Source organism: Cinclus cinclus, chromosome 1 (genome assembly GCF_963662255.1).
Source record: "Cinclus cinclus chromosome 1, bCinCin1.1, whole genome shotgun sequence".
Taxonomy (NCBI): domain Eukaryota; kingdom Metazoa; phylum Chordata; class Aves; order Passeriformes; family Cinclidae; genus Cinclus; species Cinclus cinclus.
The window spans coordinates 46,727,962-46,755,416 of NC_085046.1; the positions used below are offsets into that span (position 1 = coordinate 46,727,962).

A 27,455-nucleotide genomic window follows, 5' to 3' on the forward strand; every position below is an offset into this window, starting at 1 on the left:
TTAATTTATGAGATCCTGGAGCTCCTCATCAGTCAGCTCATTGACTTCCATGATCTTTTTCAAGTGTTCCATGTACCGGGCATGGTCTTGCAAAAAGTGTGGCACCCTCATGTTCTCAATCACAGCTAATCCTTTCAGGCGATCCACATCCTCATATGAGATCTGTAAGGAAGCACATGGGTCAATTTAGTAGTACAGTCCCATAGCTTTTCTGCTGCTGCTATAAATCCTCTCCTGTCAATGAGAAAATATTTCAGAGCAGAAGAATTTAAAATCTTGGAGAACCATTTGAAAACAAGAGCAACTGTGTGCTTCAGTGGAAGATGCAAAAGAAGTGTAAATTAAGTAAATGCCTTCATAATTCCTGATTCTGCTTTTGATTCAGTCAGTAAACAGACTTGTAGGAATATGAATGAGAATCATCTACAGCAGCTGCTGGAATACAAAGGGAAAGGATGGAGCACATGTGAATCCTGGAATGTCTTCTCAATAAGGCAGAAAGATTTACAAGAGAATGGAAAAAACACTGTGCAAAAGACTAAGGAACTAAAAAGAGAGGACAGGACAGGCATAGCACAGGCAACAGTTTGGGAAATGCATGGTGCCTGCTGACCTGAACTCTGCTGTTTTATTTTCACTAGTAAATGTGTTTATGCAAAGCTAAATTAAAATGCACCTCTAGTAACTAACTACAGCATGTACAATACCTAAGCATTCCAATTTTGTTTTTTTTTGTTTTCCCCATTCAATAGCAGAGTGGAGACTGGGTTTGCCTCATGGCATCAGAGCCTTCCGGGTATTGGTGATGAACTCTCATTTTGCAACTATTACAGGATCTGATAGAAATATCTGTTTTCCTTAGGGAAAAAAGCTATATTTGCAGTCTTACGATTCTAAAAGCTAGGACTTCTAATCACAGTAGCTCAAGATGCTGTAAATGATAGTCCAGAAAGGATGAATGCTTTGGCTGGGCACAAGCTGCCATGGAAACACAGAGCAGGACTCCTTGGGCAGCTGTCCAGTGTGATGAAATTTGTGTAGTTGTTGCTTTGTCTCCAAGCTGTGTGTTCTGGCACCCTGTAGACAGCAGCATATGCACTGGCAAAGCCCACCAGCCTTGCTGTGCTTACTTTCTGACACATCGTATTTCTTCACATGCTGTGCCAGGTGGCTTGAGTGGAGCCTGCTCCTTCCAACCTTTTTGACCCATGTTTCCTCTAATGACCTGAGCACTGCACAGTCTGCTTTCCCTGGAAGCAGCCTGTCCTCTTGGCAGGTGATAGTTTCTACTCATCATGAAGGATTCACCAGCGTGCAAAGGGCATGGAAGGGCTTTCTGGAAAGACAGGGCAGTGTAATCCAGATTGCTAAACCTTGATCCACAGAGACAGGTCTCAGTGATAACTGGAACCAAGTCCACAAAGAGAATCAATTTGCATCTGAGTACACAAGTGTGCTTTTCTAGTTGCAAGGACAAGATGCACTCAATTAAAACAAACAGACACCCATGCCCAGGCTTATTCAAGTCACTAAGATACTACAATCTGAAGATTGTGTGGCATTTTACCTAACTAGCTTACTTTGAAGTGGATACAGAGGAGCTCTACAAAACCATACAATCTCTCAGTGTAGAGACACAGCACTACATGCAATTAAATTCTACCTCTTTTCCTGCCTAAAGAAAGAAAAAGTATCCTTCCCCCCTCATATTTATGTTCAGAGGTTTCTGTTACTACTGCAAACAAGAAACATGTATCTATAATCTGAGATACAGTTTGAATGGGATGCACTTCCCCAGTCCTTGTAATTGCTAAAAAAAACCCCCAAAGTTTCTGATCTCCTCTCCTGAGGAGATCAAAAACATAATCCCAGCCTGTGGTGGAAACAGGTTCTCTTCCTTGCCACATTATTAGTCGGTGCACTAGATAAAAAAGACTGAGGTTTAAACAGGCTTACTTATGCTCTTCGTAATGTGCTCATGTGTTTCTTGGGAAACGCAACAGTAGGTGATATTTTGCTGCTTTTACATTTTTCATACTCTGGTAGTTAATGATATACTCAAGTGCATCCAATATCTGCATTCTATTTCTCTTCAGCAATATTTGCATGAAATTACCACATGAATATTTTGTAGTGCTTCCTGTATTTAATTCTTTCCTGCAAAGTTTTAAAACTGCTCCTTTTAAGAAGCACCTTTTCTCAGGTTTCAAGTGTTTCCCTTAGTCACTTCTAGGTATGTTGAACAGCTTGCATGTATCCACACCACACCCCTCTACACTGTAAGTAATGTCAGAAGCAACAGGAAAGCAGGACCTGGAAAATGTGCTAGCCAAGCTTAACATTCCCTTTGGAAAAACCTGATCTTCCCATTCCACCCTAAAAAACCAAATAAATCCCCCATTTAAAGTGGTGGTAAACCACTAGGCTAGATCCCAGTGCAAGTTTTGTATTTCCCTTTTTCACTAGAAGATATGGAGATACTGGAGTGAGCCCAGTGAAGGGTCACTAAGACGATTAAGGCACTGGAGCATCTCTCCTGTGAGGAAAGGCTGAGAGAGCTGGCACTGTTTAGCCTGGGGAAAAGCAAGCTCATGGGAATTGTCAGAGTGTGTATAAACCCAGGAATTGGGCTCTTCTCACCAGCACACACTGGCAGGGCAAGTGGGCAGTGGGCACCAGTAAAAGTGCGCAAAATTCCATATGAACAAAAACCACTTCTGTATAACAAGGGTGGAAAAATACTGGCAATGGCCACCTAGGTTGTGGAGTCACCATCAGCGGAGATATTCAAAGCCCAACTGGACATGGCCCAGGACAAACTGCTCTAGCTGACACTGCTTAAGCATGGAAGTTGGACTAGATAATGTTGCGAGATCTCTGCAGACCTCAACCAATCTGTGACAGTGAGAGCAGACATTACTCTGATACACAAATTTCCAGCTTGACTGCAGATGTTTGAAGCTAAACCATTCAGAACCATACATTTTAAGATCCTTGATTTTAAAAGTTGCAAAGTCAAGCACTTATAAATTATCATTCTGCTAGAAATAAATTGCTTGTAGACCCTTAATGTGGGTACCATGCAATGTGGATGATAGTGAAATCTGTATTTTTATGAGGAATGACTTAGTGTGTTTTTCAAGTGGCCTGACAACCTGCAGACTCCCTGAAGAGAGGCATAAAGCAGTAAAGGAACTGTGTGTTCAGTGGTTTAGCAGGCAGAAGCTGTGTGGAATTAAGCAGGCTTAAAGCAAAAGGAAATTTCAGAAAGAAAATTGCAGACTTATTTGACAGTGTGATTTTATTTTCAAGGCTTCCTAACTTGGTTTAGTTACCTAAATTGCTCTTGCTTATCAATAAGGATGTTTCTGATAGCAAAGGGAAAATTCAAATGTGGACCAAAACCCTCTATCATAATATGCCCCTTCCCTTTATCACCCATTGATTGCTAAGTAGGCAGAAATGTTGGCATAGCAGCTCTAAATTCAAGCTCAAGTCAATCTGACTCCCTGTTTATGTGAGTATGAACCCTGCTTAATGAACTGTGAAAGCTTAGCAACCCAAGGATTTGGTTCAGGAAGGGTGACAAAATTTCTGCACTTCTTAGGATGATTGGAACTTGAGCATGTCCAGAAAAGGGCAACAAGGCTGGTGAGTAGCTTGAAACATAAGCCCTGTGAGGAACAACTAAGGGAGCTGAGGTTGTTTAGCCTGGAGAAAAGAAGACTCAGAGGTGACCTTATCACTCTCTACAATTTCCTGAAAGGTGGTTGTAGTCAGATGGGGGTTGGTCTCTTTCACCAGGAAGCAACTGACAGAAGAGGACACAGTCTCAAGCTGCGCCAAGGGAAATATAGGTTGGATATTAGGAAAATGTTTTTAACGGAAAGAATAATAAAGTACTGCCTGGGGAGGTGATGGAGTCACCATCCTTGGATGTGTTTAAAAAAAGATTGGATGTGGCACTCAGTGCCATGGCTTAGTTGAGGTGTTAGAGCATGGGTTGGACTTGATGACCTTGGAGGTCTCTTCCAACCTAGTGATTCTGTGATTTGAGAACAAAGAAGCCATGACAGTTATAATGGACTTAAAATTAATTCACATTCTGTAAATGTAGAAATGCCATTTTTCTGGGGAAAAAAACCTCATTTTTGAAAAACACCTGCCATCAGTGAGAGAGCTTTGAGATTAAATACTCTTTGTGGTGGAAGGAGGGGCGCATTAATGTCAAATGGTCTTGTTTTCTGCTAGGACCACTGTCTTATCTAGTACCTGCCATGTTTGGCCAAGGCAGTCTGTTGTACTGCAAGTCAGGTAGTACCCCATAAAGAGATGAAAGCCTGAGAAATATGACCATAAAATCTTAACCTGATAAAGTGAATGAGGACAAACTGGTAGAAATTTTTAGGACCTCAAAATACTTGCAATTTGCACAGTGTAATTGAAGGTGCTGTACAGAGTAGACAATTCTAGATCAAAGTAAAAGCACCATGACTCATAGCTTATTACAGGCAGGCTTACTGAAATGATAAAACTATACCCTTGGGAATAATGAGTTCAGTCACCTTTCCAAGGGCTGTCAGAAGATGAAAATCAATTGACTCCCTGTATCTCAGGATTCGGAGGATTCCGTCCAAGTACACCTGGTCCTTATTGAAACAGCCTGAAAGGAATGGAGATACATTGCGCTCTATCAATGTTTCATCAAGGCATGTTCTCAGAAGCCATTATGAGAAGAATAATGTTATTTATAAAAAACAGATATTTATATCCCTGACTTTGAAAACTGTTGTATTGCACTAAGTAGTTTGTTTTGTATTACACAGTTCATGGTTATTATATTGCACTAAATAGTTTGTTCTGTACTCCCCCAAGTTTGTGGTGTTATTGAGTCCTCCCTTCACCCCTCCCCATTGGTGGTATCCCATTGGTTATGGCTCTGTTCCTCTCCTCCCTTTCCCCTGGGTTCAAAATCTCCCACCACCTTCTGTTTTCTCTCTTTTCCCTTGGAAGTTGTTCTGCAATAAAGTGGGACTGTGGTCCTGGGAGAAGGAGCCTCCTTGTCTTTTACCTTTGTCCTTGTTGGCATCCTTCATCTCCTGTAGTCCAGAGCTAGCTGAGAGGATCCAGAAAGAAAAGAAACCAACAGAAAACCTTTCCAAAAACTAGCTAGAAGGCAAAACCCCCTAGCCAGAAATAGAAATCAAACATAGAAGATAGGAGCTGTGAATAACCACAGGGAGCATTACATCCATAGAAAGCAGGTCAAACTGTATGATATTTTTTCAAAGTTTTGCATTTACGTTCCACAAAAAAAAAATCATTTACTGATTCAACCTGAAGGTCTCACTCATGAGTATTTTCAGCCTTTTTTTCCATAGCAGAATTCCTGGGATGCCATTTCAGAAAGTGTGGAATCTGATTTCTCCCTTTTGCAAAGGTTTCACTGTGTGACATGATTAAGGAGCTCTGTGCATGTTGTGAAAACCTCCCTGAATTACAAAACCAGAGAAGACAAATAGGGAACTCACCTGGTTGTGAAGTGTCAGCCCATCCTCTCTTGGCACGTACGCAGTAATCCCACCTAGTATTGGGGTCCTTGACAAATTTCCCCACGTCCTGGAAAAGCTGACTGAAGGACAACTGGCTGGCCTGGTACACTGTGTAATAGAGCAGGGCAGCTCTCCAAAGGAAAGGGTCTTTGCGGAACAGGACACTGTGAATGCTCGCTAGCCCCTCTTCTGTAGGGTTGATTGGTTTCAACCCATGTTTTCTACGTCCATTACGGTTGCACCAAGGCTGGCTGTTGTTGTTAAAACCCCGAAAGTAATGAGTTCCTGAAAAAAAAAATAAAAGGAAAGTGGCACTTAGAACAGTAGCATCCAATGATTTACAAAAAATTATAAAATATATAAGGAGATACCCATTCCAGAACTCTGAGCTAGTAGGACTGGGCACTGGGAAAAGCAATGACTTTAGCCTTGTCTACAACAGAGAATTTTGTCAGAGATATATACACCACATAAATATTCACCAGCTGACTGCAAATGAAATTCCTGAAGAAATGCAACTATCAGGAGGACTTGACTTTCTAAATCTGTGAAAACGAATTTTCAGAAGTCTTAAAAAATTAATTGTCTCTGGCACAGGCTAGGCATTGTAGGGAACAGCACAAAGGAAAATCAAAGTAAAAGGGCAGAAATATTGCCTCCTGAAGGTGTGTTGGGGGTTGGTTCTTTCCCTTTTCCCTCTGTGGAATTTTCCCCATTGTCATGCTAAGATACCTGTTGACTGGGCCCTGGTGACAAGGGGGAGGGGACGGGAGGGAAGAGGTATGCCCCGCGAAATTCAAACAGCCAGAAGAGGAAGTGAAAGGCTGGGCCTCGGCCCATTTGCCCCGCGGAGTTCGGACGAGACAGACGCTCACCACCTGTGTCCCATCCCTGCCATCCCTGCGTTGGGAAACCACTATCGAACCCTGCCCTGCTGTCTTCTCGCTGTGAACTACCACCATCCAGCACTCTGCTGAGCATTGGGACCCACACCGTGAGCGGAGAGCTCTCTCTCCATCTCTCTCTCCTCCTGGGACAGCACTGCCACCACCCCCAGCCCTCCTGCAGCTCTGCGGGACCTGCCCGCCCCCAGCACCGGGAACTGCAGCTCAGGGAAAAGGTGCCTGCAGCCAAAAAACACTGGGACTGAGTTACTGTTCTGTTTGTGGGTAATTTCATAGCTGTTGTTGTTCTTGTTTGTCTTGTTAGGTATACTAGTAAAGAACTGTTATTCCTACCCCCATATCCTTGCCTGAGAGCTCTCTTAATTCCAAAATTATAATAATCGGAAGAATCACTTTTTTTTTTCAGTCCAAAGGGAAGCTTCTGCTTTCCTTAGCAAACACCTGTCTTTCAAACCAGGACAGATTTTGGCCACCCAACATGGGGCCCGAGGGCATTGAGAGAAAAGGGTGAAAAAGGAATAACAGTTCTTGAGTTGCCTCAGTTTTGTGTTAGGTGGCATCATGTTGTCCAGCTTATCGTGGTTTGGGCTCCATGTGGCCACAGCTTTATCTCTCCCATTTGCAATCCCTTACTTGAACATGGGTCCTATAACTCAGGCTGCTGTAACTATTATCCAGTTCCTTTTGTGAGCTGATAACGTGAGAAATTCATGGATTTTTAACTTCCTCTGGAAGGTGGGCACATGGATTCGGAGCTATCACACTCTAACTGTATGTTTTTGGGCTTACTTTAATAATAGTACATACTGTGAGGATATGACACCAGGGAAAATTTTGTCCCAACCCCTTACACAGTTTTTTGGGTCTGCTCCACCAGCTTTTGAGGGGTTCAAATCTCTTCTAAGCAGTAATGATATCATACAGTGGCTGACATTGCTAATAGGCCTTGTAAACCTGTTCTATTTAACATTCCGAGATGAGGGGAGATTGACTTGGATGACAGTCCTGATACGTCCCCCAAGGAATAGGGATCCTGCCCCAGAGCCTGGCCCTGCCCCAGAGCCTGGCTCTGCCCCAGAGACTAAGGATTCTGCCCCAGAGACTGACCCTGCCCCAGAGACTAAGGATTCTCCCCCAGAGACTAAGGATTCTCCCCCAGAGACTAAGGATTCTGCCCCAGAGACTAAGGATTCTGCCCCAGAGACTAAGGATGATGCCCCAGAGCTCACCTCAGAAAGGAACCATCTAGAGTGGGTGGGGTTTCTAGTGAAGGAGATGGGCCAAATGCTGAAGGAGTACCTTTCCCCAACTCTTGAGAAACTCTCCCTCTGCCTTAAAGAGGGAGAACCTGATGGTGCAGCAGTGGAACCCACAAATGTTACATCTCTCCAGGTTCCAGCTGAACTGCAAGGGAACTCACAGCCAGCAGTAGTTGCCCCTGTGGAAACTAGAAAGTCTAAGGTGAAAACAAAGCACCTGGATAATAAGGATCAGAAAGCAGGGCCTCACAACCAGCAGGGGAGCCAGAGGTTGAGATCGTCACGGAGTCCCTGTCATACAAGAGTCTCTGTAATCTGCGTAAAGATGTTGTACGAAGGGGCCGTGAGGCTTTTACAACGTGGTTACTGCGGGTCTGGGACCTTATGGGTACAGGTGTGCAACTGGATGGTACTGAGGCAATGAATTTGGGACCCCTGACCCAGGACGCAGGTGTGGATCACATATTCGTAAGAGAACCAGGCCCCCTTTCCCTCTGGGAGCGGCTTTTAATGAGTGTAAGAGAGAGGTTTGTCCATAGAGAGAGAATGCAGGAGCACCACCATAGAATGTGCTGGAAGACCGCTGAGGAGGGGATCCAACAGCTGAGAGGAGTGGCAGTACTGGAGATACTCTTTGGGAGGGGTGGACAACATGACAATGACCCCGACAAGGTCAGGTGCACAGGGCAGATGTTGTGGAATCTCGCACACCTGGGGTCATCTCAATACACCACATTCATTGCAGCCATTAATGCTGACACCAACCACGAGACAGTGGGTTCTGTTGCCAATAGGCTCAGAAATTTTGAGAGTATAATGAACAGCCCAATGCTGGCTCAAGTCTCTGCCGTGATTAGGGAACTCAAAGAGGTGATGAGAGAGATGAGGGAGGAGATGAAGAAGGTCAATGCAGCACCAGTGCGAGTCACAGATGCCAGAGTTGGAGCCCAACGCCCCCCAGCTAGGGAGAGAGGATACACCCCACGAGCTGACCTGTGGTTCTTTCTGCGTGACCATGGGGAAGACATGAGGAGGTGGGATGGGAAACCCACTTCTGCCCTGGCAGCACGGGTGCATCAACTCAGGGAGGGAAACACTAACCAAGGAAGCTCCACTAAAGTGAAGGTAGCCTCAACTTCCCATAACCAAGATGCAGGGTACTACAAAAAGGGAGGATGATTTGTCAGATCCCCTTGAGGGAACCTCCAACATGTATGCCCAGGAAGGAAATAATAACCAGTGCTAGAGGGGCCCTGCCTCTAGCCAGGGAGAGGCACGGGAAAACCGGGTCTTTTGGATGGTGTGGATCCGATGGCCTGGCACATCAGAGCCACAAAAACATAGGGCATTAGTTGATACTGGTTCACAGTGCACCCTAATACTATCAGAACATGTAGGGGAAGAGCCTGTTTCTATTGCTGGGGTGACAGGGGGATCACAGCAATTGAGTTTGCTGGAGGCTGAGGTGAGCCTGACTGGGAAGGAGTGGCAGAAGCATCCAATTGTGACTGGCCCAGAGGCACCGTGTATTCTAGGCATAGACTTCCTGAGGAATGGCTATTACAAAGACCCAAAGAGACTCAGGTGGGCTTTTGGAATAGCTGCTGTAGAGGCAGAAAACATTAAGCAATTGAACACCTTGCTTGGACTGTCAGAGAACCCATCGGTAGTGGGACTCCTGAAGGTGAAGGAGCAGCAAGTGCCAATTGCCACCTCCACAGTGCACCACCGGCAGTACAGGACAAATCGAGATGCCGTGATCCCCATCCACAAGATGATCCGTGAGCTGGAGGGCCAAGGGGTGGTCAGCAAAACCCACTCACCCTTCAACAGCCCCATCTGGCCTGTGCGCAAGTCTGACGGAGAATGGAGATTGACTGTGGACTATTGTGCATTGAATGAAGTGACTCCACCGCTGAGCGCTGCCGTGCCGGACATGTTGGAACTCCAGTACGAGCTGGAGTCCAAGGCAGCAAAGTGGTACGCCACCACTGACATTGCCAATGCATTTTTCTCCATTCCTCTGGCAGCAGAGTGCAGGCCTCAGTTTGCTTTCACCTGGAGGGGCGTGCAGTACACCTGGAACTGACTGCCCCAGGGGTGGAAACACAGCCCCACCATCTGCCATGGAATGATACAGGCTGCATTGGAAAAGGGTGAAGCTCCAGAACATCTGCAATACATTGATGACATGATTGTCTGGGGGAACATGGCAATGGAAGCATTTGAGAAAGGAGAGAAGATCATCCAGATTCTGCTGGGAGCCGGTTTTTCCATCAAGAGGAGCAAAGTCAAAGGTCCTGCCCAAGAGATCCAGTTCCTGGGAGTAAAGTGGCAAGACGGGCGGCGCCAGATCCCCACTGAGGTCATCAATAAGATCACCACGATGTCTCCACCAACCAACAAGAAGGAAACACAAGCTTTCCTAGGTGCCATAGGCTTTTGGAGAATGCACATTCCTGAGTACAGCCAGATCATGAGCCCTCTCTACCTGGTCACCCGGAAGAAGAACGAATTCCACTGGGGCCCTGAGCAGCAGCAAGCCTTTGCCCAGATCAAGCAGGAGATCGCTCATGCAGTAGCCCTCGGCCCAGTCAGGACGGGACCAGAGGTGAAGAATGTGCTCTACTCTGCAGCCGGGAACAAGGGCTTGTCCTGGAGCCTTTGGCAGAAGGTACCTGGTGAGACCCGAGGCCGACCTCCAGGATTCTGGAGCCGAAGTTACAGAGGGTCTGAAGCCAATTACACCCCAACAGAGAAGGAGATCTTGGCTGCTTATGAAGGAGTTCAAGCTGCCTCAGAGGTGATTGGCACAGAAGCACAGCTCCTCCTGGCACCCCGACTACCAGTGCTGGGGTGGATGTTTAAAGGGAAGGTCCCCTCTACCCACCACACCACCGATGCCACATGGAGCAAGTGGATCGCCCTCATCACACAGCGCGCCCGTATCGGAAACCCAAATCGCCCAGGGATTTTGGAAATAATTACAAACTGGCCAGAAGGTGAAAATTTTGGTCTTGACGATGAAGAGGAGCAAGAACAAGTGACCCGGGCTGTTGAAGCCCCGCCATACAACCAACTGCCAGCAGATGAAACTCGCTACGCTCTTTTCACTGATGGTTCCTGTCGCATCGTGGGGATGAACCGGAAGTGGAAAGCAGCCGTATGGAGCCCCACACGACAGGTTGCACAAGCTACTGAAGGAGAAGGTGGATCAAGTCAACTTGCTGAACTCAAAGCCGTTCAGCTGGCCCTGGACATTGCTGAAAGAGAGAAGTGGCCAAAGCTTTACCTTTACACTGATTCATGGATGGTAGCCAATGCTCTGTGGGGCTGGCTGGAAAGATGGAAAAAAGCTAACTGGCAGCGTAGGGGAAAACCAATCTGGGCTGCTGATGAGTGGAAAGACATTGCCAGTCGGGTAGAGAAGCTACCCGTAAAGGTCCGTCATGTAGATGCCCATGTCCCCAAGAGTCGGGCTAATGAGGAGCACCAACACAATGAGCAAGTAGATCAGGCTGCAAGGATAGAGGTGTCACAGATAGACTTAGACTGGCAACACAAGGGAGAGTTGTTCCTGGCTCAATGGGCCCACGATGCCTCAGGTCACCAAGGCAGAGATGCTACCTATAAGTGGGCACGAGACCGAGGGGTGGATCTCACCATGGACAGTATTTCCCAGGTTATCCATGACTGTGAGACGTGTGCTGCCATCAAGCAAGCCAAGCGAGTGAAGCCCCTCTGGTATGGGGGGCGGTGGTCCAAATATAAGTATGGGGAGGCCTGGCAGATTGACTACATCACACTGCCTCAGACACACCAAGGCAAGCGCTACGTGCTGACCATGGTGGAAGCCACCACTGGGTGGTTGGAGACCTACCCTGTGCCTCATGCCACTGCCCGCAACACCATCCTGGGCCTGGAAAAACAAGTCCTTTGGAGACATGGTACCCCTGAGAGAATTGAGTCAGACAATGGGACTCATTTCAAGAACAGCCTCATAAACACCTGGGCCAGAGAACACGGCATCGAGTGGGTGTACCACATTCCTTATCGCGCACCAGTGGCTAGGAAAGTGGAACGGTGCAATGTACTGCTTAAAACCACCTTGAAGGCACTGGGTGGGGGGACTTTCAAAAACTGGGAGATTAATCTACCAAAGGCCACATGGTTAGTGAACACCCGAGGTTCCACTAATCAAGCAGGCCCTGCCCAGTCTGAGCCCTTGAGAACACCAGATGGGGACAAGGTTCCAGTGGTGCATATGAGAGGTATGCTAGGAAAAACTGTTTGGGTGAACCCTGCCTCCAGCAAAGACAATCCAATTCGTGGGGTGGTTTTTGCTCAAGGGCCAGGGTGTACCTGGTGGATCATGCAACAGGATGGAAAGACTCGATGCGTACCCCAAAGAGACCTTGTTTTAAGGTGAACTACCTACAATACTGTGCCTGTATCTGTAACTGTATGGATGTCTATAATTTGAAGATTTTAATTTGATGTAGCATGATGGTAGGGGAAAATTCGGGGTGGATAATGTTGGGGGTTGGTTCTTTCCCTTTTCCCTCTGTGGAATTTTCCCCATTGTCATGCTAAGATACCTGTTGACTGGGCCCTGGTGACAAGGGGGAGGGGACGGGAGGTAAGAAGTAAGCCCCACGGGATTCAAACAGCCAGAAGAGGAAGCAGAAGGCTGGGCCTCGGCCCATTTGCCCCGCGGAGTTCGGATGAGACGGACGCTCACCGCCTGTGTCCCATCCCTGCCATCCCTGCGTTGGGAAACCACTATCGAACCCTGCCCTGCTGTCTTCTCGCTGTGAACTACCACCATCCAGCACTCTGCTGAGCATTGGGACCCACACCGTGAGCGGAGGGCTCTCTCTCCATCTCTCTCTCCCCCTGGGACAGCGCTGCCACCACCCCCAGCCCTCCTGCAGCTCTGCGGGACCTGCCCGCCCCCAGCACCGGGAACTGCAGCTCAGGGAAAAGGTGCCTGCAGCCAAAAAACACTGGGACTGAGTTACTGTTCTGTTTGTGGGTAATTTCATAGCTGTTGTTGTTCTTGTTTGTCTTGCTAAATATACTAGTAAAGAACTGTTATTCCTACCCCCATATCTTTGCCTGAGAGCTCTCTTAATTCCAAAATTATAATAATCGGAAGAATCACTTTTTTTTTTCAGTCCAAAGGGAAGCTTCTGCTTTCCTTAGCAAACACCTGTCTTTCAAACCAGGACAAGGTGATGAAACAGCATTACTGCAGCCTTGGAAGATGCTATGTCCCTTAAAATGTGAGTAGCAGTGATTCTAGGCTATTGCCTAGGCTTATTCTTCAGTTGCTATTCAGGCATTAACCAAGTTTATCCATTTTTTTATGTACTTAGTTTCAACAGATGCACTGAAAAATTTGTAGACATTTTCCACAGGGCTGGGCCAACCTTGCGATAATGTAAAACCACAGCAAATTTACACCAGTTTAGGGATGACTGGGTAAATTCTTCATACCTAAAACATGCCTACATTTACAAACAGTGCAGCGTGACAGGAGCAGGTTTGTAAAGTGACGTGGCTGGAGCCAAGGTTGAATGGTCATACTATTTCCTCCGCCCCCTCTCCCTTTTTTTTAACTCCAGAGTAGTTAAAAAAATGCTATCATGAGCAAAACATCCCTGAGCAGCGACAGCACAGAAGGTATGCCCTGGAACAGAGCCTCTGGGCTAGCACCATCTGTAAGGATTACTCTTTGCCTGCTCCAAGATTCCTTTGGCATGGGAACCTCAGTGCTGTAAGAGGGACTAACTAGTAGGCCTGCTTCAAAAGCTTGCTCTGGATCTGACCTAAAATGCTGATGTCCATGAACCCTAGGAATCCTTTTACTATAGTAATAAAAAGGTTCATCCTTCCCTTTAGCACATTTCCAGCACGGGTTCTTTGGATAGGGATGTTTCCTCTTTCTGCATCTGTCCAATGCCTGGCCCATCACTGTAAGAATGAATGCAAGCACTCCCCTTTGCCTGCAGGAGGGATGTCATGCTCATACCTATTTCATGTCTCAGCATCCCCTCCAGCCAGTGCTCTCGCGCAGTGGAGACATTGATGGTGAGAGTGGGGCGGCCGTTCACCACGGTCATGGAGGCTCGGGACAGCAGGTCCTCTGTGAGATGGACCACAATCTGAAGAGGAGAGACTTTAGGTAGAACTGAAAGAGCTCTCTTCTCACTCCTGTTCCTGCTTTTTCAGGCCCTTCCATTATTTCATTTCTCTTTGGTCCCTTGCCCTCTACAACTCTGTCTTGCGATCAGCAATCACCTAAGAGAGCCTTCTGAATGAGTTTATCCTACTCATCTGTGCTGCTGACAGAACCTCAGACTTTATGGGGTGAGTGAGGATGTAGACCAGCATGAGACTGAAAAATTCAGTACAGTAACACTAACTAGACTCAGAGGGCAGGGAGCAATTGCATGCATAATAAATTAGAGAAAATTCCCATTTTTGAACTGTGTTGAATTATCTTAATATTAGTAAGAACTGAAAAGTACTAGGTAAGAACACCTTATCTAGTAAATTGACTAGGTATCTATATAGTAAGCTGTCTGAAAGCAATTCTAAAATCACTAGAATGAGAGGGGGTAGCACTGTGTACTTTTTCTCCTTTTACATGATACAGACTTGAAATATTGAAATACCAGTATTGTTTAGTTCTATACAGCAAGATAGTTCTTGCTTTCCTGTTTTCTCTTGGAGAACTAGTAATCAAAACAAAAACTGGCAGAGAAGGAAAATAATGCATATTGATATATTATTTAACTTCAAAAAGCGTTTTTAAACAAGTGACTGAGAGAGAAAAGTGAAACTCTTCGTTGAAGACTAAGCACCTTTCCCTCTTTATGTAAATCCTAAAGAAACAGTACTGCTCAGAAGAGTAAAAGGGAGACTACTTTAAGGAAAGATTACTTCTTTAGTATCCAAAGAAAAGGACCCAGGGATCAAAGGCATGAATATAACACTTCCCTGTACTCAAAACTCACCATTCAGCTTCAAGTTCAACAGCAAACGGTCAGTCCCATAAAACTTGCATTTAAGAGGCAGGAAAAACTGGTGAATCCCAAAGCATTAAGATTTAAAGGACAGGTGCCACTTAACTTTATTAACACCTCTTCAGCTGGAGAGAGTATTTTCGTATTTTAGACCATCCTAAGCATGAAGTATTAAACCTATTTTCACAGAAAAAGTGAAGCATTTCATTAAGAAGGACATGAGTAGGACGAGGATATAGGATCCAGCTGCCATGAAGTCAAACCAAGCCAAAAATAAAGAGGGAGATAAAAACACAGGAAAAGACAAAACATACATTTTTTTTCTGCTTGTTTTAAATTGTAGTTTATTAATCCCACTCTTAGAAACACAGGTAAAGTCTGGTTATCAGTGTCAAATCATAGTTTCACAAAAATGTGTGATGAGTTTAGCAGTTTCTCCTAATAATATTATGTTTACCAATTAAGCCTAGTTTCTGGGAAATTAATTTTTGTTTCATGATTCTAGACTCCTCTTGCTCACTGCCAGTAATCTCACCCAAGTCTTTGACTCTGTCATCTGGTGATTTCATTTGGATTAATTCCTTTTTTATACATTCAGTTCCATCTGACTTTTCGAAGCAATTTCATGTAACTTCATCAAACTGATCTTCTAAAATTCTGAATATAGAAAACAAGTTTTTTCCATAGGGCTCTAAAAATTTAGATGGCTAAAGCCAGGAAAAAAACAGTACTCAAACCAACTCAACAAGCTCCTTCAGACATTTTTATTCCCTTATGTCACTTTTGTTTGTGTTGCTTCTTATAAATCACTCTCTTGGGCTGCTGCTTATTTTTCTTGGCCTTTTCTTAACTCTTTCCTTTGGTGTAAATAATTTGATATGGAAGAACAGTTGGCAGAACTGATGAATAAATGGAAATGTGCTTGTCTCCAAGTAGCTGAAAAAAGGAGGGAAGGAAGGGTGTCGTTCTTGGGTAGTCCCAAAAGAAGATAATTTAAGAACATGCAGGAAACAGGCTCACAGAGATGACTGAAGCATTCACAATGAATTTGTGTTGTTTCAATTATTCAAACACTAGACTGGGCCTAGCCATGAGAAAAGTGTGATGTCAGGAATATTCTTGTAATTATGGAGGAAAGGCCTCCCAAATGGTCTCTTGGGTCCCTCCACGTGTAATGTCTAAGGTCTATATAAGTGTTTTTTTCCTGATCCAGTGCAGGACTTACCTCACCAAGACAGCCTTCTTTTACCATGTACTTCCTGACGTGATTCCAGATGCGACTTTTGGTCAGCAAGCTGCCTCCAGCAGCCTGTTCAAATTTTTCATAGCTTCCATATTTCTGCAATGTCCGCTCCATAATATTAATGGACTATAAAATCAAAAAGCATTGCAAATATCAGTGCAGTAAGACCCCTATGTCAGTCTGACACTTGTATTCTTTTTCTCCCTCTCAATTTCTTTTTTTCTTACTTTATAATCCTTCTTTTCTTAACACATTAGCAGTCACTAACAGGCTGTACTCATTTAATACATGCTGACATGCTCTGCAATTAATTTATATCATCTTTAGATGCACATTAATGCCAAGTACTGAAAAAAGATTCTGATCAATTCATACCCACATACATGAGCATGTTGATTAGATGATTATCAGTCTAGTGAAATAATACCCATTTTTCTTTAATTTTGGCCGTGTTGTACAACTGCGTTGTAAAACAGATGTAAAAGGTCTCCAGGACATTTGCAGTTTGACAGCATGTTTCTTGTTATGTTTTTTCAAAGAATTTAATAAAGATCAACTATTACAGTCATCTTGCTTCATTTCCTGGCATTTTCTAATTTAGGAACACTGAACCATGATTAAGCAGATGTGTAACTATAATTTTAACAATAGTACTTCTACTAAAAGTCTCCTTACAATAAAAATGTCTCCTTACAATGAAATCAATTATACCATGGGTGTCTGCGTTAGAGAAGAAGAGAGAGAGCAGGAACTTTTATTTACAGAATTTCATTTAAACTTTTCATTTAAACCACAGTACTTCTTAATAACTCCCCAAAATAAAGGCCTGTTTCATGAGATAAATAGAGTGGTATCAACAATTCTCCTGTGAATTGCTGCTAGAAGATTCTCCTCTGAATTGCTGCTAGAAGTACCTCAAAGGTTCAAAGCTTAGCACGATGTCCATAACTATGATCCAAACTACGTGTATTGAAGACTATTGTTGGCATGTGAAATGCTCATCCCCAGTTATCTGCGTTTCAGCACGTCATTTCACACCCCTTTAAAGAAAATGTGGTATGGATTAACATTTTTCCCAGAAACAGTCCAGCAACAGGAAACAGCTTTTTGTCATAGACTTGGTAACAGAAGCTATTGGCACTATCTTAAAAAATCAATGCTCTTGCTAAGAAAATATCACTTATAATAAAGGTGAAAATCTAGCAGACAGAATCTCTTTTTACATTATACACTTATATCTCCTCATGAACACATTTGTCTGCAACTATGTAATTCTGACTGATTTTCCACAAAAATTGGATTAATTAATTTTTTATCACTCACAGCTACCAACAATCCTTCTCTAATGTTTTTCAAGCTGAAACTAAGCAACCCTGAGTAATTGCTGCTGAAATCCATAAATGACAGCTAGACATATTCTAATAGCTCTTTGATGAGGGAAATGTCACTTACCTGAATGTCAAAGAAATATTACACCTAATGTTCAGTATTTCTTTGTCTTGTATGTTTTTCCAAACCATTTTTTCCCTTTTTTTAAAATCTACCTATGAATTTTAACTTCTAAAAACATTGTTTTATAATTTTTTTCAGTTGGTACATGCTGAGGCATTTGCCTGTCTTATACAAAATCCTTGTTTAAAGAAGCAACCTAAATATTGCCATCCTTCTCCCAGGATATTTATTCTCAGCTAGCAGCCTGAACAATTCATGATAACAGTTCTTCAGTCTCCTTTGCCAGGAGCCAAATCCTTAAGATATTTATGTCACCTACTAGTTGTTTGGTATATAGGGTTTCTATGAACAATTAATTAACTTTATTCATTCACTATGGGAGAAGTCATCTCTCAATCAAACTTCTAGCACTCAATCTTCTAGCATGAAATTTGTCTTCACAACTTGTTGATATTAAATTTCAATTAAATCTATCAGACTAAACACTAAGTATCCACTTAAATTCTAGGATGCCTAAGTTAATTTTAAATTAAAACCCAGAGGATTCTCCAACCTTAGCTGAAGTGCAGGCATTTTCTAAAAACCACCTCATCACAACAGTGAGAAAACGAGCACCAAACACATCAAACCTCCTGCTTGGCTGTCTGTAACAGCAAACTCCTGGAGCCAAGTCCTCCATGCTACAAGAGGTGGCATGATTTTGGGAGTCAGGAGACCCAAGTTCTATCTCTTCCTGCCTGCATGCCTGCAGGCACCTTCCTGGGCTGTTGAAGACTTTCCTAAATGCTGTGAGACACTTGAATCAACAGCACAATACGAACAGTAGGTTTTCAGACACAGGGCCTCCTGAAGAAACACAGACCCAGTCCAACCTCTTCTACCTCAGCCTCAGAGAGTTCAAGGGCAAACTTCTTTATGTGCCACACTAGGTAACCCACATCCTGGCATTCCATTCACATCCAGAGAGGTGTTTCAAGTTTGAACTCCTGCAAACTGAGAAAGTCATTAAGCTTAAGCCTCCTCACTGCTGAACAGATATTCAGAAATTACTAGAAGGGTGCTCACCCCTATCACCTTCTCTCTTGACTCTGTTTCAAATGAAACAGAAAAAAGTCCTGAAAATTCTTTCCAAGTGGGGAGGTGTGGCTCTGGAAGCACCAAAACAACAGGGAGAGCCATCACACAGACACATTGCACACAAATCTCTGGGGAATAACAGATGGCCTGACACTGAGATGAGCCCCATCTCCAGTGATGTTCCTGGTTGGACACTTGCTGCCACAACCACTCCCACTGGTGGTGGTTCCTGAGGAGAAAAGGTTTGGGAAGTGTTTGGTTTCCAGGCACTGACTACAACACCAAGCCCTTAATTTGGGATTCTGCACCTGCCTCCAAGGTGAGATGACTGTCAGGTGCTGCAAGAACTTGCTGGGAAAGGGGAAAATCCAGACCAGCAGGCCAGCTGCTGCCTACTGCAGCATCCAGCTGTGAGCTTTCTTTCTGGCCTCTAGGCCAGCAGAACAGATACTGCTGCAGTTCCTCAGGCCAAACTATAAACTCTCCAGCAACAAGTGAAAAAATGGAAGAAAAGAAGAACTATGTGACTGTATCAGGTTACTGGTTAGGAGTAATTCCTGTTCTTTTCAGTATTACCTAAAATGTCTGCTTATCCCTCTGATCACTACCAAAGAGTATCAAAAGAAGTAGCAATCCCAAGACAAGCACCCTTGCACAGCAAACTCTGCTGATGCTCAAGAAAGCAATGATACAGAAGCACTAATAAGAGGAAGGCAAGGTTGTTTAACTGAGTGGTTTAGGTTATGGTGATGCTGGCTTTTTAAAACAAAATATTTACAGCCAAGTAGGTCTCTGAATCCCAAGTCACCCATGCTCAGCAACAAAGCTCAGTGGTTGAAAGCTATTGTAGAAATATGGACTGATAAGACTTCTTATGAGCAGGGTGAGGCAAGCAAGTCAGAGAAGGGGCTCAGTGATACAGGATCAGCTGCCCATTTGAGTTGGCTCATCCTACATTCAGAAGCAGCTCTGCTGCAAAGTGTTTGCAGTCTCTGCTGTTATTTACAAGACAGACAAGGTAGACACACATCATTGCTCTTCTTCCTGCATAACTTATCTGCTGGGGGGAAAAAAGTTTCCAACGTGAATCATTCGGCAACACTTAGTACCAGGCTGAGCTTGTTAGTCTAAACCACAGCTATAAAATGGTGGCTGTTTGGGTCAAGAGAAATGGAGGGAGGGAAGGTAATTGTAGCTTTTGAGGCTAGTCCACTCAGGCTGTACTATTTTGGGTTTTATTCAGTGTTTATAGGGGCTTCTCTTTTGCATGGTTGTTCTTAGTGGTATAAAGGTCACATTTAAGTAATTTAGAGCTGGAAGAAATACTTTTAATTTAAAACTCTTGAATTACTTTGTAAATCATTTGAAGTTAATACTCACTGGGTTTTTCTATGAGACTGTTCTGAAATAAAGCTATCTTCCTACTGTGGTATCACTGGAGGTGATGTATTTGTCTCTTCCAGGGGAAGAGACAGGCTTGTGTCAGACCCTGAGAACCTGTGACACTTGGATGGCATGATATGCTTTGTGTTACGTATTAGCCCACCTTCTCTATAAATCTTAGTTAACAAGGAAATTTGTTACTACTGGAGAATGAAGTGTTTTACAATTAAGTGCTTTTTACAGACAGTGTCATGTTCTTGAATCTTCTACATGCCTAAACTATGACATCACTGGCACATAGCAAAGGATTACTCAGTGTTGAATGCCATGTTGTTTAGCCTTCCAGCTCCACCTAAATTTTTTCCCAATTGATAAACTTGCTAATTGTAGGCTACTTTTATTATAGCCTTAAAAGGTGTCACACAAACACTTGCAACGTGGTATAACTGGTTTATTTATGAACTCAAAACTGCTATACTCTTATGAGTACAAGGGAAGAGGATGTATAACTCTTTCCTGGGGGATCACTCATTCAACTAAATGGTTGGGAGTTTTTTGCTGTTTTTTTTTTAATGTATACAGAAATAGAATTCTTACTGCCTTGTACAATTCAAAGAAACACATTACCTATATTTGCAACTTGCTGTTTTTCAGTCAGCAAATTGCAATGTTGAATTCATTTGCTCTGCAAACACTGGGAACAATTATTTCTAAGCAAATATTGCCACCTCTACCATCTGAGCAAAAATAACCAACACTTGGAGTGCTAAGAAACTTCACAATGAGGGGTAAGTAGTTTGAGCCAGAAAATTTTAGAGCACACAGCTGCTGCAGTGACCCTGAAATACAGTTGTAAGAGAATTCAATTCTCTAATATCAGATATGTTAATCAAGATGAAAAGTGCAAATATGCATAATATTTTCTATTTTCCAGTTTACTTCCCTAAAGGCATTGTATTGTGCAAATCATGAAAAACCATATTATGAAGAAAATATCATAAAGTAGGGAGGAACAAACAGAACACAGTATGAGAAGGAAAACACAAAAAATAGCATTTTTCATATGCATTAATAACTTTAAAATGTTTTCTCTATGTCTGTGAAAAGTCAATCAGTAAAAGTGTTGAGCTGTGCCCAAGCTTTAAAAGCTTTGATTTAAGTAGAGGCATGGGTTAAAGTGGGTGTTCACAAGCCTGTGTGTTCCCCACTGCAGCACTGTTGGGTTAATGATTTGCAAATCTTCAGTGCTCTTTGCCTGTAAAAAAATAAATAAATGGGGCAGAGTGTGATCTGTCTTCCAGACATATTTCAGTAATGCTATATTAACCACCTTCATAGACATGCACAAATGCAGGAAGGGTAATAATAAAACACAATCTGTTTTAATGTCCTAGCAGGCTATAGACAGTTGTGGATAAAAAGATTTTTGACATAACTGAAAAATTCTCTAAAATTCTGAAATGTCAGGTTTTGAGCTCATTTGACTTAAGTATCCTAAAAGCCTCCTATAAAAAAGGTGGGTTCAGTCAGTAAGAGCTGGGTTTATAGCTTTTTACTCATAAAAGAGCAAGCAAGAAAAGCTTGCCATGAGCACCTTTTGTAGAAAAAAATAGCAGTAACTCTGTTCACAGTAACCAAGGCTTCCTAAAATAAGTGGCGTAATGTACAGAAGCCAAATACACTTCAAAAAACCCCAACAAAAGTGAATCAAACCTTCCTGTAGCAAAAATGATGACTACATACAGTTGCGGTTTTTACTGCAGACCAGCTCTTGATACTGTGAGTACTTTTTTTGCAACTGAAGTAATCCTTTCTGAACTTCTTGTGAGATACCTATATGTTTCTTCTGATAAGTAAAATGTGTGTGGGAAAAAAATAACAGTGAGGAAAAGCAAGTGCTCCTACATTACTTGCTGATTAAAATTTTGATGAATGCTGCTTTTTCTGGATAGTAAATTTGCATGAAATTAAATTCAAATTTGCATAGGGATGAAAATTTCTAAAACTGGCTGTAGATAAAAGAGAGTGATACCTGCTGGGCCTGGGGCTATGTTAAAGCTGCTGCTGGTTTGGGCATTAAGTGCAAGGTATTTTTGTGTGGTATTTTTAGGAGCTGAACTTTCAATACATGCCTTTCTAGTGACTCAAACTAAGACTTATGAAACAATTTACATCTTCCTTGTTAATTGTCAGAAATATCATACTTCCTTGAATATCCTTTACTTCCTTTTATAAAGCTGTTACGGAACCTTTATTTCCCCATACTTTATATGGACTTTATAGGGAAAAAGGCAGAGTTACAAATCAGAATAATATTGAATAATCATTCATTGTTAAAATTTTCAGTATCTAGGTTTTGGGGTTTTATTAAAAGAAACGCAAACCAAAGACAGGCTTGCACCAGAAACCATCATGCATAAAAGGACTTTTAAGTCTCTGCTAGTGCACACTAAAAGGGATAATTTATATTAAATTTGGTTTGTCAAATCAGTAGTTGTTGATTTGCTGTCATCTATGTTTCTAGTATTGCTAAAAATAAATCAAAGGAAAACCTGTTAAAAAGCTCTAGTCAAAGAACAGTTTTATTTGGCGTCATTATGATTTAGTTCATTGTTTGGAAGTATTGAAGAATATTTTAAGAATAGAACAGCTGTTCCCTTTTCTCATAAAAATAAATTTTTAATGAAAACCCAGAAACTGAGTTGTTAAAATATACAGGTATTTTCAGTGTGAAAATGGAGACTATCAATACAATGATGTAATGGGCAATAGCACTTTTGTGCATCCTTTGGTTTAGGAAAAGAAAATAAAAATCCATTTGTTCACAAGTCAGGGATCAGTTTTTACAATCCCTAGTCCTTTTAATTCATGTAACTTTTCCACCAGGAATTTTAATTTTAAGTGAAATATTCATATCACAAAGAATTGAAACTCATGGAATGGCAGGATGTCTTCCCAAGTTAAAGGAAACTTGAAAACCTAAGAGTCTCTGTTTAGAAAAGCTTGTCAGACTTAAATAAGATCTACAATTTTAAAATAAAAAATCTTCTAAATAATTTTAAAATACCAAAAGTGGGAAGAACACTGCTTCTGCTACTGTGCAGATAAGCATTGGGTTGTGTCACTTAGGTCAAAGTTGAAAACAAGGGTTTTGTTGTTTAGGATTTTTTGTAACTCAGGTAGGAAGCCAAGGCAGTTACGGAGAATGGGAATGCCTGTAGCTATGTTACCAGTGTGGCTGCATGTTATGAAAAACCAAAATTATCTTCTTAAAATTCACCTCTCTCTGGAATGGAATTTGGCTGCTGCTTTACTGAGTCTAATGGATATTCAAATAGCCTTTCAAAGTCGATTAAAACAAGAAACACCAACATGTGCTTATCCAACAGTGATGACCTCAAATAACTGCTAATCTCTCCCAGTCCATGGGTCACCAAGAAGATTGTCAGGATTTATATTCCACCTTATTCCTCTGCCTATTTAGGTACTGTATTCTTCGTGTACTGGACCCTGCTTCATTGCCTAAAAAATTTTCTTGCTTTAAATTACACTTCATGTAAACCCATTTAGAATAAACTATGCCTTTATCCTTTAAAATCCTGTAAATTTTAGAAAGGTTTTAATTTTTTTAATAAAAAAAAAGATTTTCAGTTCTACTAGTGCTGCTACTATTCTCATCTTTGATGCATTTTTCAAACAGCAGGGGAGAACAAGGAGAAATTACTTGCTACAAAGCCAAATACCACGTTGAAGAAATTATCACTGGAATGGAGGGGAATAAAAGTAACTGTACCTGCTTAAGAAATCTGTCAGATGCATGGCTGTGCTTTGCTAAAACATTTGGCAGAGCAGGGTTTTCATATTCAAATTGAGGATTGTACGTGAAATCGGAGTTGAAAAATTTTAATTTCTCCTTCTCCACATTGGACGGCTTGATTGCAGTCAGTAAACAGAGCTTTTGTCCAGCGGCATCACTATCCTTCCCATGGCTTTTTGAGGAGTGGGACTGATTTGGCTTTGTGAGACTAGAATGCTTTTTAGTTCTGCTTCTGGACCGCGGTGGCAGCGCGGTGGCACTTCCCTCAGCCGAGGTGCTGCTGGCGAACCTGAGGCCGGTGGCCGTGGGATCGGTGCCGAGGAGGGGCGGCTGCCTGGGGCAGCAGTACCACCCGCCCAGCAAGGGCAGCGGCACCTTCACTCGACGGTGCTCGCTGCCCCACGAGCTAGAGGAGCACTTGGTGGCTTTCTTGTGGTGGGCACACGATTGCTTTTGAGCATGGTGTTTTTTCTCCTCTTTGTTCTGCAGAAGGACGTTGTAGCTACTGGTTCCTGTTGTGAAAATGTCCTTAAGGATGCCAGAAGGTGGATGCTGAAGGCTGTTTGCATTATTAGCATTCAGCTTATGTACTTCCAGACTCAAGACCGATTTCCTAGAAAGCTCTGTCTTAGGCCAGTGAAGTTTTTCTGCATTTAGGAGGGGGAAAGAAAAGAAAATAAAGAGGACACACTTGATTTTTCACACAGTGATACTAATCTTAAGGACTCAAAACTACAACATAAAGGAAACACAAAATGACTTAAATGCAGTCACATCACATTTATCTTGACTTCTAGGTATAGGGGAGAACTGAGTGTTCGAATATATTCACAGCACCCTGTAGTTTATGGGCTCTAGACTGTATGGTTCATGCATGCAGAGGGCTATAGAAAGAATATTCTGAAAAAAGCAGGCAAAATAAAGTGTTGCATATAAACCTGTAATGTTCCAGTGCCTCTCAAACACTATAGGCTTGTATTTGTGGCATAACAGAATCTGATCACAGTCCTATATTCTATTTCCTCACCACTGGAAACATCTTTAAAGTTTAAAACCACTCTAGTTTTGAACAGAAGCTGTCAGGCAACTTCAACTAGAATGCACTGGAAGCTGTGTATATAGCGACTGAACTTGGTTTAACAGCAGAACTAGGCAATGAGTTTCTGTAAAAACACCGTCACTGAGTTACTTTCTATTTTCACAAGCATCTTAGTTATTAACTAGAACCTGTGTGATATTTAACCTAAGACAGCTGGGGAAGACCCCAGCGCCTCTTCCCCCCTTCCCCCCCTCCCAAAATCCACCTATTTACTTTTCTCCTGTAAAGGTGTTATCTGTCATCCAACTTTTAATTCTGAGCTTCAAAACCAAGGGCAGGTTTCAGCTATCAGCCAACTTGTCTATCAGATTATTCATTAGCTGCCAGTGTTTGTAAGTAACAGCATTTTTAGGGCTGATTGGCAGTTTGGATTTTCTTCTTTAAAATGACAACGCTATTTGAGATGCACTCTTTCTACAAAAAAAAAAAAAAGTATGGAAGGACTTGAAAGCATTTTCCTGCACGTTTACTTCTATTTTGAAATACAGTATTATGTAACTGACTCCAAATTCAGGCCCTTCAAAGCAAATTACATAGGCACAGTAATAATCAGTAAAAGTGAAGACTTGGCTCTAATGAAATCAAGCAACAAACTCCCACTGATGTAATAAACTGAGGATATAATCACAGAACACTGATTTATAGGCAGACTTGCACAGGACAAAAACTCTCATCCAAGCAGGTCTCTGGCTTGTTCTATTGCAGCACAGGTGCAGTCAGAAATATTTGATGGAGAGATATGGACTCAAAATAACTATTTTTCACAAAATCTCATCCTTTAAGACTGCAGTGGCTATTGCACATCTCCAGGAATGCTCTGATTGATCCTATGAACTTTATTTCTTTTCCCACTATCAGAAGTAACACTCCAGTCATATCCATGTAACAGACAGAACAGCATACCAATTATGCAGAGAATGAGTAGTTGTAAGAGATCTTAGTTGTGATTGCAAGGGCATTGAATGAGGGCACACTAACACACCTCCAGCAGATTTCTTACAGATTTCCCCATGGAAAAGTGACACTGGCTTGAGCAGCTGAATTAATGACACATGAAAGGATGACAAATTTAAACAAGGAAAACATCTATTTTCAAGCAACAACTGTATTGTAGGTTTTCCTGCATTCCACATGTACACAGCACAAGAAGTCAGTTTTGTGGGGCACCAAGTTATATTATTAATATATGTCTATCTTATCGTTATATAGTCATAATACAGGTTTTTAAGAATTTGTTAACTTCTCTGGGAACACAGCAAAGGGTACAGTCAAAGCGTGTAAGACACCAGATATAACAAACAATAGTTTTATTGGCATTCTTCCTTGCATTGTCTGCCCCAAGCTCCAGCGAAGCCGGTGTCACCTCCGCACTCCCCAGAGTCCCGGGGCACGCTCAGGCCCCGCAGCTGACACGCTCACTGCCCATTCACCAGGGGAGCTCCTGCAGGCAGGCAGGTGTGGAGCCCCTTTCCCCGTCCTCAGGGACCAGGTGACACCCCACCGACACCCGCGGCACCGCCCAGGTGATGCTTCCTAGATCGCTAGGGAAGAGCTGGCGGCCCGCTGGCCGCCCCGGGCGCGGCGGGAACCGTGCTGCCTCCGCCCCCACTACTCACCGGTGACACAGAGGGACTCCAGCATGGTGCTCCACCGGGAGCCGCTCTGCCTCGCCGGGAGCCGCTCTGCCCCGCCGGCAGCCTCCTGCGCGGCGGGCTCCCGGCTGTTGAGCGAGGAGGCAGCGCGCGGCGCCGCGAGATGTGCCCACTTCGCCGCCTCGGCGGATCCGGGGAGTGCGGCTGGCTCCGGGACAGCAAACGGGAGCCGGGCCGGCAGGCGCGAGCCGTGCCGGCAGAGCTCCCGCCCGCTCGCCTCTGCAGACTACAAGGCCCGGCGGGCTCCACGGGGCCCGAGCGCTGGCAGGGGCGGGGCGCAAGCGTGCCGCACCCTGGGATCTGTAGTGCAGCGGTCGGTGTCCCCGGGTGCCACCCCGCCGACGCCACCTGGGAACATCAGCCCGCTGTATCCCACCGGCACTGCTGGTCCCAGCTGTCAGTAGCATAAGGAGGCTTTAGTGTCATCCTTTGCAGGAGCCTAGCGAGCATAACTCACGCAGAATCCAGCGTTGCAGTCCTCTGATAATCATTCAGCTACCGTAATCGCTGCAATCGGTAAAAGTTGGTGCGGTTGGTAATTATCTGCTGGATCTGTGGCAGGCAGAGGAAGGACTGCATGGGACAAGGGTGCTTAGCGGGATATGATGATTGATATGATATGATATGATATGATATGAGCCACCCTGGGAGACAGATCTCATGTTCAGGGATGTCCCATGCAAGGAGAATGGAGAAATTGCATCAGGGCGACGGTTTTGGGCTGTAACTGATAGTTACCATGCAGTGATAAGTAGCAAATAGAATTTAAAGTAGAAGACAGACTTTACACCCTCCCGCCGCCTTACTTGTTGTGCAATCTGCTGCTTTGCTTGTGAAACCTTTCACTACTTGAAATACAATCTGCTCATTTTAAAATTGAACATCAAACAGGAACAAGTTATTTTATCTTAGCAATCATGGTTGTGTAACCCATTAATGTAGGCACGGTGTAATAAGATTCTGTACTCTTCATTCAGACTTAAGG

General features: G+C 43.4%; 1 protein-coding gene across 1 annotated transcript; it reads right to left on the minus strand.

Moving 5' to 3' along the window:
• On the minus strand, positions 1-26,459 carry MATCAP2 (microtubule associated tyrosine carboxypeptidase 2). The gene is made up of 7 exons (XM_062497271.1): positions 26,435-26,459; positions 23,696-24,366; positions 15,973-16,116; positions 13,751-13,883; positions 5,532-5,837; positions 4,566-4,663; positions 1-162 (listed from the first exon to the last, which is right to left on the minus strand). Exons 1-7 carry the CDS (start codon positions 26,457-26,459, stop codon positions 1-3), a joined length of 1,539 nt encoding a protein of 512 aa, XP_062353255.1.
• Positions 26,460-27,455: the final 996 nt, after the last annotated feature.

Bases quoted from the DNA above. Each gene is read 5' to 3' on its own strand.
- MATCAP2 (XM_062497271.1), bottom strand. From the start codon at position 26,459: ATGCTGGAGTCCCTCTGTGTCACCG. The intron at 5,838-13,750 runs GTATGAGCATGA...TTTTTTTTTCAG, and splicing joins GATGCTGAGACATGAAATAG to GAACTCATTACTTTCGGGGT. The intron at 4,664-5,531 runs GTGAGTTCCCTA...CATTCCTTTCAG, and splicing joins GGCTGACACTTCACAACCAG to GCTGTTTCAATAAGGACCAG.